Below are 10,547 nucleotides of genomic sequence, written 5' to 3' on the forward strand. Positions count from 1 at the left end.
TCTCCACTTACCTCACCATTGTGTCTTTCAACTACATAGCCTATCTTCTCAAGCAGTGAGCCTGGACATTCATACCACATTTGTATGATCTTCTCTTACTTTATGATTTAATTAGATTAAATGTAATTTAAGCTGGTTGACTTTTTGAGGGCTGGGTATTTTGGGTGTGAGGGATGTTGTTCAAACATTTTTGCTATTAGAGTTCTGTTTGAAAAATATAAGGCTTAATCATGTGTCTGATTTTTGTGGGCTGGGATAGTACAGGTATCTTACAGTATTTCTCACCATTTCCTGGTTTTTATAGATTAAGTTCCTGTTTTCTCAAAGACTTTTTTAAAGCATTTAACAAAAAGATTATTAATTGAAATAATCTAATTTGCTGTGTTTGGGTTCTACTATATCTTTGTTAGCCTTACTAGGTTTCCAGACAGGAGACATGACCAGATGAGCTAATTCTACATTATTATAAAGCTACCTTAATCTTGCAAGTCTGAAAGGACTATTTTTTCCCAGTCCATATAACAGCCTGAGAAATTAGGGAGGGTCTCTTATTAGCCTCTTGCTTCACCCACTATCCATCTTTTATCTGACTGTCCCTAGGCAATGTCTCTGGGTCCAATCTTCCAAGTTCTTTCTCCCATATCATTACAATCTCTAGCTTTCTGTGAGTCATTAGGATTTATATAGGTTCTATTAAATACGAACTTTCTTAAAGTTTATCATAATTTATTGAATTAACATTGTCCAATGTATAGATGCAATTTCAACAGATATGTTAATATTTAAAAATCCTATTAAGTCTCAAGGGTAAGATTAATGTTATTAAAATGAATATTACATTAAGATTAATGTATATCTTTAGAGGGCTTCCAAATTAATTCTTATTAGATATTTCACACAGATAGATAAGTTAATGAGATTTTTTAATGGCACCCTAAAGCTTTAGAATATTTTTGGCAACATTGTGGTTATCTTATGAGAATAGTGGATTTAGTTTGCCAGATGTTCAGTTATATCACTAGATTTTCATTTTAGTGTCTACATTTTTCCTGAATGAGGCTTATTATGGTTACTTTCCCCTTTGGACCATTTGGAGAACAAATATGTTACATTTTTGAAATTTTGGTAAGTTTTACTTATTCTTAACTTGGTTCTTCATTTCCTGCAATCTTCTTCTGCAATCTTAAATTGCATTAACAGAGGGATACAATCAAGATCAAGGGAGGTACTAATACCACTCTATAAAATCTTAGTAAGACCACACCTAGAGTACTGCATCCAGTTTTGTTCACCACATTATAAAAAAGATGTTGAGACTCTAGAAAAAGTACAGAGAAGAGCAACCAGGATGACTAGGGGACTGGAGGCTAAAACATACAACGAACGGTTGCAGGAACTGGGCTTGGCTAGTCTAGTAAAGAGAAAGATCAGGGGAGACATGATAGCAGTCTTCCAATATCTGAGGGGCTGCCACAGAGAGGAAGGGGTCAATCTATTTTCTAAAGTGCCTGTAGGTCAGACAAGGAATAATGGATGGAAACTGAACAAGGAGAGATTTAACCTGGAAATAAGGAGAAACTTTCTGACAGTGAGAACAATCAACCAATGGAACAGCTTGCCCTTGGAAGTTGTGGGAGCGCCATCAGTTGAGACTTTCAAGAAGAGATTGGACTGCCATTTGTCAGAAATGGTGTAGGGTCTCCCGCTTGGGTGGGAGGTTGCACTACATGACCTACAAGGTCCCTTCCAACTCTGATTATCTGTTATCTGTTATCCTATCAAATTTGGTATAACTATTTGCTTATGTGCTCTAAAGATCAGAAGATTGCCTATACATTGTGCTATGGTTTTAATGATAAGCCAAATGAATGAATGAATTCCACACAGGTATTTATACAGTATTTATTATATGTATATTTCTGTTGAACTTGCTTTGGAATGTTTTTTCCCCCCCACTCTGTTGGAAGAATTATCCTTCTGGGTTCAGTTCCAAGTGGGGAAGAAAGACACTGGAAACATGGTGACTGCTTGGAAATATGGCTTAATGGTGGACAGGATCACATGCCTTGGGTGAAGAAAGAAGGAAAAAGGCTGAGATGCTGAGAGTCCCTTAATTATATACTCTCTGTTTGGGCCCCACCTGTTCCTGTGCAAGAAATGTATCCCATTGGCTGACAGACTCCCACGGGCGGGCGTCTTAGCTAACTTTGTAGGCTTTGTCTGGACCGCCACATGGCTTCACCTGAATGCTGGCTGATGCAATCTTCCCAGCCAGGTGGTGAGATTGGCAGAGGCCTTTATTATGTAGAATACTCTGACCTAGGCCTTAATGGCCCACCCATTAACAAAGATGAGGGTGAGCTTCTGCTTCTGAGTTTCTACTCTTTTTAGGGGAAATATTCTGCCTTTTTAATATTTCCTAGGATATTTCTTTTTTTCTAGGAGAGGGGTGGGTTCTAACTTCCTACATCTCTATAATCACTAATTAATGTGGACTCTTCCTTGGTATTTCACTGCTTTAACAAGAACTACAAAAAGTTATCCATTTTGAAAGAAAAGGGAGAGAAATTTCTTCTGGGCATTTGATGTAATTCCATACATCCTCCAATCTGTTTCCATTTCCAGTGCTCTTTTATATCTTAGAAGGCTATGAGCAAATTATCCCAGCAATCCAAACTAAAACCCCAAAGAATTGTGAAGGGTGATATATTTCCAAAGAAGTTCTGGTTGAACAGTTTAGTCCAATGCTTTTGGTGTCTTGAGTTTTAAAGTTTTTTTTTTAAATAAGCTAAATCTATCCACCACAGGTTTGCACCAATCTCAGCACGAAGGCAGAGGGTGAGGGACTATATTGAACCTCACAGAAAATCTGATGTCTCCCAAGGGTGATATTTTATTTATTTATTTTATTTATTTATTTGATTTGCCAATTGTTTACAAGATAATAAGTATAAGTGTATACATAGTTGTGAATACATGAAATGGGTACATATAAGAAAAATAAAACAAGAATAAGAGAAACAATAGAACAGGGACGGTAGGCACGTTGGTGCGCTTATGCACGCCCCCTACAGACCTCTTAGGAAAGGGGTGAGGTCAATAGTAGACAGTCTAAGGTTAAAGTTTTTGGGGTTTGGGGAAGAAACTACAGAGTCGGGTAGAGCATTCCAGATACTCATGACACAAAGATATTCATGACACAAAGGGTTGTGGACTAGGAAGTTTGTCACCTCTCAATTGGAACTTTGCCTTTCCTGGCTCTTTTGAGAGATAGACGGATATCTGACTACATCAGAGAGCTCAGCAATACCTCTTTGGAAGGGCACATGGTATTGAAAGAAACAGTGATATATTTCTTCTTAAAGAGATTTTCCTTGGGTTTGACCCAGTAACCCCCAAAAGTGTATGCTATAGAAAGAGTGGTGGGTCTTCAGTTGCAAGTGCCATAGAAGAAGTGAATTACAACATCATTTTTATTCAAGTTTTAAGTGTGGGAATGGGATAAAAATAAGATGATTTCACCCTGATGCAGCAAAAATTGGATATAAGCCCTGTGCAGCTTTTTGCCCTGTTAATTTTCTCAGTAACATCAATATAACAGTATTACCCTGGACCCTTAGGCTACAGTGAATGGAGAATTTGGAAGGCTGGAGGTCCTGTTTTACATTAGATCTACTTCTGTCTATGCAGTTTCAGATATATGGGGGAATCTATCTGTAGATCATGCCAAAAAAGAGGGAGACAAGCTATTCTCCAAAGCACCTGAGGGCAGAAGAAAAAGCAATGGATGGAAACTAATCAATCTAGAACTAAGAAGAAATTTCCTGATACTTAGAACAATTAATTAGTGGAACTACTTGCCTCCAGAAGTTGTAAATGCTCAAACACTGGAAGTTTTTAAGAAGAGATTGGACAACCATTTGTCTGAAATGGTATAGGGTTTCTTGTCTGAGCAGGGGGTTGGACTAGAAGACCTCTAAGATCCCTTCCAACTATTCTGTTCTATTCTATTCTATTCTATCCCATCCCATCCCATCCCATCCCATCCCATCCCATCCCATCCCATTCCATTCCATTCCATTCCATTCCATTCCATTCCATTCCATTCCATTCCATTCCATTCTATTCTATTCTATTCTATTCTATTCTATTCTATTCTAATGCTGGGAACCATAGGGTTCTTTTCTTTCTCCCCAACTGTTTAACATTAACATGAAGCTGTTGACTGCAGGTGTATGTCCAGAAACCATCTAGAACATAAGCATTCCAATGATAGTTCTGGATGGAGTAGCACGCCATATGAAGAAGCAGTATCACTTGGGATACCCCTAGACTCATAACAATTGCTTGTAATGCAGACCATGGTTAATGGACAATTTATGTAATTTCAGCTGGTGTGGCAGTTGTGACCCTATTTGGAGGAGGCAGAAAGTGAGTGGCCACACAAATCAAATGAATGAATAAATAATATGCATATGATGTGCAAATCAGCTATGCTGTTAGAGATAAAACTGGATTCTTTCAACTCATTTAAAAGCCCATATGTTCTACATTCCCTCTAGGTGCAGTGCTGAATGTAAAAGACCATTGTTCTGATTTAATATAAGCCAACTTCCTAAATTCTATAAAAGTGCACAGACATATTTGACTTATACATGCTGAGTTCTGGATAAATTCAAATAGTTTTTCCAGTACTTTATCTTCATTATGGCTTCTACCCCCACTACTTGTGGCTCCTGGGTTCTTTTCTAATTCATTAAAAAACAACATCTAAAGTGTTTTCCCTCATAAATGTTTTAATCATTTAAAGAAATCCCTTAAGAGACCAAACCAATATTTCATCCAATATAATTCACTGTTTCTCATTCTGTCTGTCTCCCACGCATGCCATCTAATACATTAATATATAATTCATTATTTCACACTTGGAAAATAATAAATCAGACACCTCAACCCCATTCTTCAAAGGTAAAAAATAATAATTAAAAGCTATATTTGGTGTTTCTTACCCTGGTCTTAATTTTTGTATACTTCGTCAAAAATAAAGCTAATGTCAAAAGATGCAGAATGAATGTTTAATACAGTTTGGAGAGGCCAATCTGATCAATTAAAATGCAACAATTTTCCCTGCAGAGAAGAGTAGAATATGCTACTGGCCAATTAAAAACTGATCACTCCTAGTTTGCAATTGCCGGTCACTTAAGGTCTCAGCTCTTCCATAGAGGATGCAATATAATAGTTATTTATTATCTGAGAATGTATATCGTTTCAAGCAGAATATAATTAACACTGACTTGTTGAACTTTGATGAAAAATTGGCCTTATCATTTGCACGAGGTGTATAAAAAGGTTGGGGACCACTGATTTACACAAAGTTCCACTCATTGTTCAAAGCCAACACGAACCTTTTTAATTCTATACTTGAAGGAAAACTTTTGTCTACAGTTTTAATATTCTACCTATAGAATATAGAGCACTACTTGGTACTTTTTTACAGTCATTCCAATGAAAATAAGCTGACAAAGAGTAACCAGATTCTAATAAACCTGTAAATTTCATAGCCATGGGAATTATTCAAAATCCCACAACTATTTACTACATAATACTGGTTCAGTGAAAGCATCTGTTTAGAACATGGGTGTCAAACCTGCCATGTCACATTGCTATCTCATGACATATTGCAACATTTTCCCCTTCGTGCAGCTGGGGTTGACGTGGCCTGTGCATGATGCATCTGGTCCATGGGCTGCCAGTTCAACACCCTTGGTTTAGAAGAACCAGACATTGCTTCAAAGATGTTTACACTTCATCCTCTGTTTAGTGAAACTGATAGTACTACACCCCTTTGCTGGTTTCAGGAACAGAGGGTGAAGAGTATAAGGAGGAAGACAGTCAATAATTAGAGATGATTTTGAAAATGCCAAAGAGTCCATGGGCAATGGGGCCAAAACAGCAGGTCTAATAGTTAGGTGCACATGGAATGCTCTTGGATCAGTGTGTAATAGTAGCCTGAAGGAGGGGTGATACCAGAAAGGCTGTTGCTGGGCATCATGGAAAGGTCCTATTATAAGATAAAAATAATGAATGAAAGAGGAGTTAGAAAGACAAAATTATATAAAATATGTTCAATATGTACAATAATAATAAATAGAATTTTATTGCAGTTTTAAAAACAAGATAAAAACAATACAAACTGATATAAAGTAAGAAAAATAAATAAATAAAGTGAATTTTTTAATGGGAAGATTAGGTATCAAGGCTGCTGATATAAAATCATTATCTGCTGGCAGATTCCAATATTTAGATTGCATTAACCATAGTTTGTGTTGATGGACACCTATTCCCAACTGTGGCAAACCCTGGAAAAGGGAAAGATTAATTACTTCCATGCCACCCCCCAAAAAATTTTTTTAGGAAGGAAACGAGGGAAATTGAATGTGTCCCTAAAATTTAACTACTGCTATATTGGCACAAGAAAATAGCACTTGGGATGTTCAAGGTATCTGATTTAAAGGATAGGCAAATGTTTTAGAGCACTGGACAATTTAGGAATTTTAAATATATATGGTACTATTACCCTTTAAAAACGACTGCATTAATTCTTCCTCAAATGGCTGTCATAATCAGGATGGCTTGTTACAAAATCACCACACAGTAACATATGAATTGTAATCTTCTGTCTGGGCAACTGAACTTATTTTCAAACAGCACTGGATTACAGCAATCCTCGTGTTTTTTGTCTAGGCATACTCGTTAGGTTATGTGGGACACAAGAGCATTCTTAAAAATAGGATTGGTGCCAGAAAATAGCAATTTACTTTGCAGGAGGTCAACTTCCTATTAATTTATTTATCATTAAACTTTGAAATTAAAGTTAAAGGTGAGTACACATACAATCTAGTAGGCACCCATAGAATCTACTAGTAGGCATGAAGCTGCCAGCCCATTCACATCTGGGTGGGTTGAAGTCAGGCCTGAATTAAATCCTGGTTCTCATGAGAAATTGACTCTGGGAAAATATTATTTAAAAATGGCAGATGAACTTTGGGGTTGGGTCGGATGGGGGGGTTTAAAACTAGTTGAAAAGGGGATAATGCTTTAGAACAGGGGTCCCCAACCACCGGTCCGCGGACCGGTACCAGTCCGTGGAACAAGTCCTACCGGGCCGCTGGTTTGCTGGGCGCCGCCATCTTTTTTTGATGAAAAAGTGCTTCCAGTGAGCTTTTCGGGTAGAAAGCCTTTTCTACCCGGAAAAGCTCACGAAGCTGCGCCGCCATCTTTTTGATGAAAAAGTGCTTCCGGTGAGCTTTCTACCGGAAAAGCTCACCGGAAGCACTTTTTCATCAAAAAAAAGATGGCGGCACCCAGCTAATGCCGGTACCGGGCCGCACCATAAAAAAGGTTGGGGATACCGGGCCGCGGCATAAGAAAGGTTGGGGATCACTGCTTTAGAACATCTTAGTGCTCATTACACTTTTTGAGAGGTTACAAAATAATATAGGTAAAGGTAAAGGTTCTCCTCGCACATATGTGCTAGTTATTTCCAGATCTAGAGGGCGGTGCTCATCTCTGATACAAAGCTGAAGAGCCAGCACTGTCCGAAGAAGTCTCTGTGGTCATGTGGCCGGCATGACTAAACGCCAAAGGCGCATGGAACACTGTGCTCCCTATTTTTCTACTTGCATTTTTTACATACTTTTGAACTGCTAGATTGGCAGAAGCTGGGACAAGTAATGGGAGCTCACTCCGCGCTAGGGATTCGAACTACCAAACTGCCAACCTTTCTGATCAACAAGCTCAGTGTCTTAGCCACTGAGCCACCACGTCCCTACAAAATAATATACCGTGGCTCAAATCTGAGAAAAGTCAGTCAGAATATTTGTAAATTTCTCAATTTGGATCTAATTCATAAGAAGTATTATTCAGTCTTCCTAGATATGAAAGTGGATGTTCAAAAGGGGTAGCTATCTAATTTCTATACATTATTACTCATATATTGGAGTAATAATAAATGTGAAGGCATAAATATGAACATTTATCATTTTAGCATTTTCACTTGTGGCTAAATATTGGTTTAATGTTCTTAATACAATTAAAGGTTTAATAAGAGAATAAATATCAAATTGAAAGGCACTAGTGGATTGTCACAAAGAGATTATAGTTTTTTTTTCCTTTAAAAGAGATTATAGTAGTATTCCTGTGGCTGATTTGAAAAAACACATTTGCCCTCATCTTTTGAACTGGCTGTCTATCAAACAATGAAATGACTAAAATGTTTGATTCAATATAGTTAAAGCTTTACTTTGTTGATTAAAATGGAATATTTCTTAAAATATATAATTGTTAGTTGACCTGCGGACTTGATGGACACACTTTAGGTTGAAAGTGACAAAGAAAGCACCACTCTGCTGTATTTGAGCCTTTGCTTTTTAGTCTTTATTTAATTCTTTAATTGTTCTTATATTTATAATTCTTTTTATATTTGTACTTTTATTACATGGTAAGCAACTCAGAGACATTATGAATATCAAAACAGCCAATGTGTAAAACCAATAAATAAAAAATAAATTGCCTTTGTATTGTAATTTCTTTTTCTATTTTTAAAAATTTGATTAGTACTTTCTGTCTAATTTTATGATTTTACATTTTTGCATTTTGTACTGTATATCTCTATTTGGTATTTTTGATAGTACATTTAGTTTCATTTCATGGAACTGTTTCTTTTTAAATTACAAATGCATAGAGAACCTGTCGGGCTCCGAGTTCACTTGGAGCCCATTAGCTCCAAATATGCCTTGCAGCAAGTCAGCTGGCCATGTCACCTTATCTCTGCTGCTGCTGGATCTGTACTTCTGCTTGTGTGCTGGCCAATGGCTTTTGAATGACTCAGCAAAGCTGAGAATGGATTCTGCAACAACTGTGGGAATGGACGATGGATTCTGAAACAACTGTGGGGCTGCTGGAAATGGCTCTTTTCATGTATTGATGTGGTGCATATTGTTAAAGGGGGTTGGGGCACATATAGATGGTAATTAAGCCTTAGGTTACAACATAGTGAAGGTGGCACCAGGTGGGGATCAGTCAGAGGTGGTATTCAGCAGGTTCTGACCAGTTCTGGAGAACTGGTAGCGGAAATTTTGAGTAGTTTGGAGAACCAGCAAATACCACCTCTGACTGGAGATTTTACGCTATCCTTCCCCTGCCACGCCCACCAAGCCACGCCCACAGAACCGGTAGTAAAAAAAATTCAGTCCCACCACTGGGATCAGTTAGTGAGGGTTGGAATAGGGTAGGGATGTAGACACGTTATAGGTTAATAGCATTTAGGGATAATGAGTTAGGCATAGCCAGAATTAGAACTGCATATAGGCCTGAGTGTGGTGAGGTGTGTTTCATGATAATGGTAATAAAAGGAAAGGGAGCAAATTCAAACCCAACTCTAACCTTGCCTGGCTTTTAGCCTTTCTTGTCAGAGAAGAGTATTTGTTGTTTGCTGAGCTAATGGATAAACCACCATGGTATGACAAAGAAGCTGGAGTTTGTATTCATTTCAGGACAAATCTTGAATACTCAAGGACTGGCTGAGAGAAACCCACACTTACCTTTGGTTTTGGAACCGAAACAAAGCCAGCTTCAGTCTGATGCTTCAGGCCTGCAAAAGTGCTAAATCGTTCACGTTTCCTCCACTTTGCTCGTTGATTCTGGAACCAAATCTATGTAAAAGAAAGAATCAAAATTTTAAAATTTGATTAATGACTACTAGTACTATTGCTGCTTCTATTTGTTAGGAGAAATGTTTACAGAAAGCAATACCTTCTGATTTGCCCTAAGATACCAGAAATATAAAAATAGGTATTTGACATTATCTGACAATTGGCTTATATTTTCAGTATTTTTATATTATATAATTTTTATATTTGTATATTAAACATACTGATACATCCAAACAAAACTTGGTGTTTTTGAATCCTGATTTCAAATTTTAATTGGAATTTGGAATTCTAACTTTATTCAGAATTCTGAGATTGAAATTAAAATATTTGGAGGAATAGGATTTGCCTGCCTCACTTCTGCCCTGCAGAACATTGTATCCTCCCCTGGTGAGAACACACCCATTCACCTGATCTTCCATAAGGGCCTGAAGACCTGGCCCTACTGGTTGGCCTGGAGCCCCAACAGGAATGCACCAGTCTGAAGGTGGCTATCGGATTAAGATAAGACTTTACCTCTCTCTGTGTACCTTATGCTTCCTTCCCCCTATTTTTCATTATTATTATTATTATTATTATTATTATTATTATTATTATTATTATTATTATTATTATTATTATTATTATTATTATTATTATTATTTTATTCATTAAACATGAAACTCAGTCAACTGAACATTCAAAAATGCATCATAAATACCATTGACTGGTGCTAAGGGTTGATAGGGGTTGCTGCCAGCATCCTAGGTATCAACCAAGATACAAGATTGTTCTACCATATACAAGCTGTTTTCTATCAGATCATTGAATATTCAATTTGCCAATTTTCTTGTAAAA

General features: G+C 37.2%; 1 protein-coding gene across 1 annotated transcript in view; it reads right to left on the reverse strand.

The window, feature by feature from the left end:
- Positions 1–5,965: 5,965 nt before the first annotated feature.
- Positions 5,966–10,547, reverse strand: part of ISX (intestine specific homeobox) — a 33,067-nt gene continuing 28,485 nt past the window's right edge. Inside the window, exons 3-4 of the mRNA XM_026693349.2 lie at positions 9,597–9,713; positions 5,966–6,061 (exon numbers count right to left, since the gene is read on the reverse strand). Coding sequence (XP_026549134.2) covers positions 5,966–6,061; positions 9,597–9,713 — 213 coding nt within the window. The remainder of the gene's footprint in view (positions 6,062–9,596; positions 9,714–10,547) is intronic.

Source organism: Notechis scutatus, chromosome 6 (genome assembly GCF_049901735.1).
Source record: "Notechis scutatus isolate UNSWTSFEM ecotype Mainland chromosome 6, rNotScu1.2, whole genome shotgun sequence".
Classification (NCBI taxonomy): Eukaryota; Metazoa; Chordata; class Lepidosauria; order Squamata; family Elapidae; genus Notechis; species Notechis scutatus.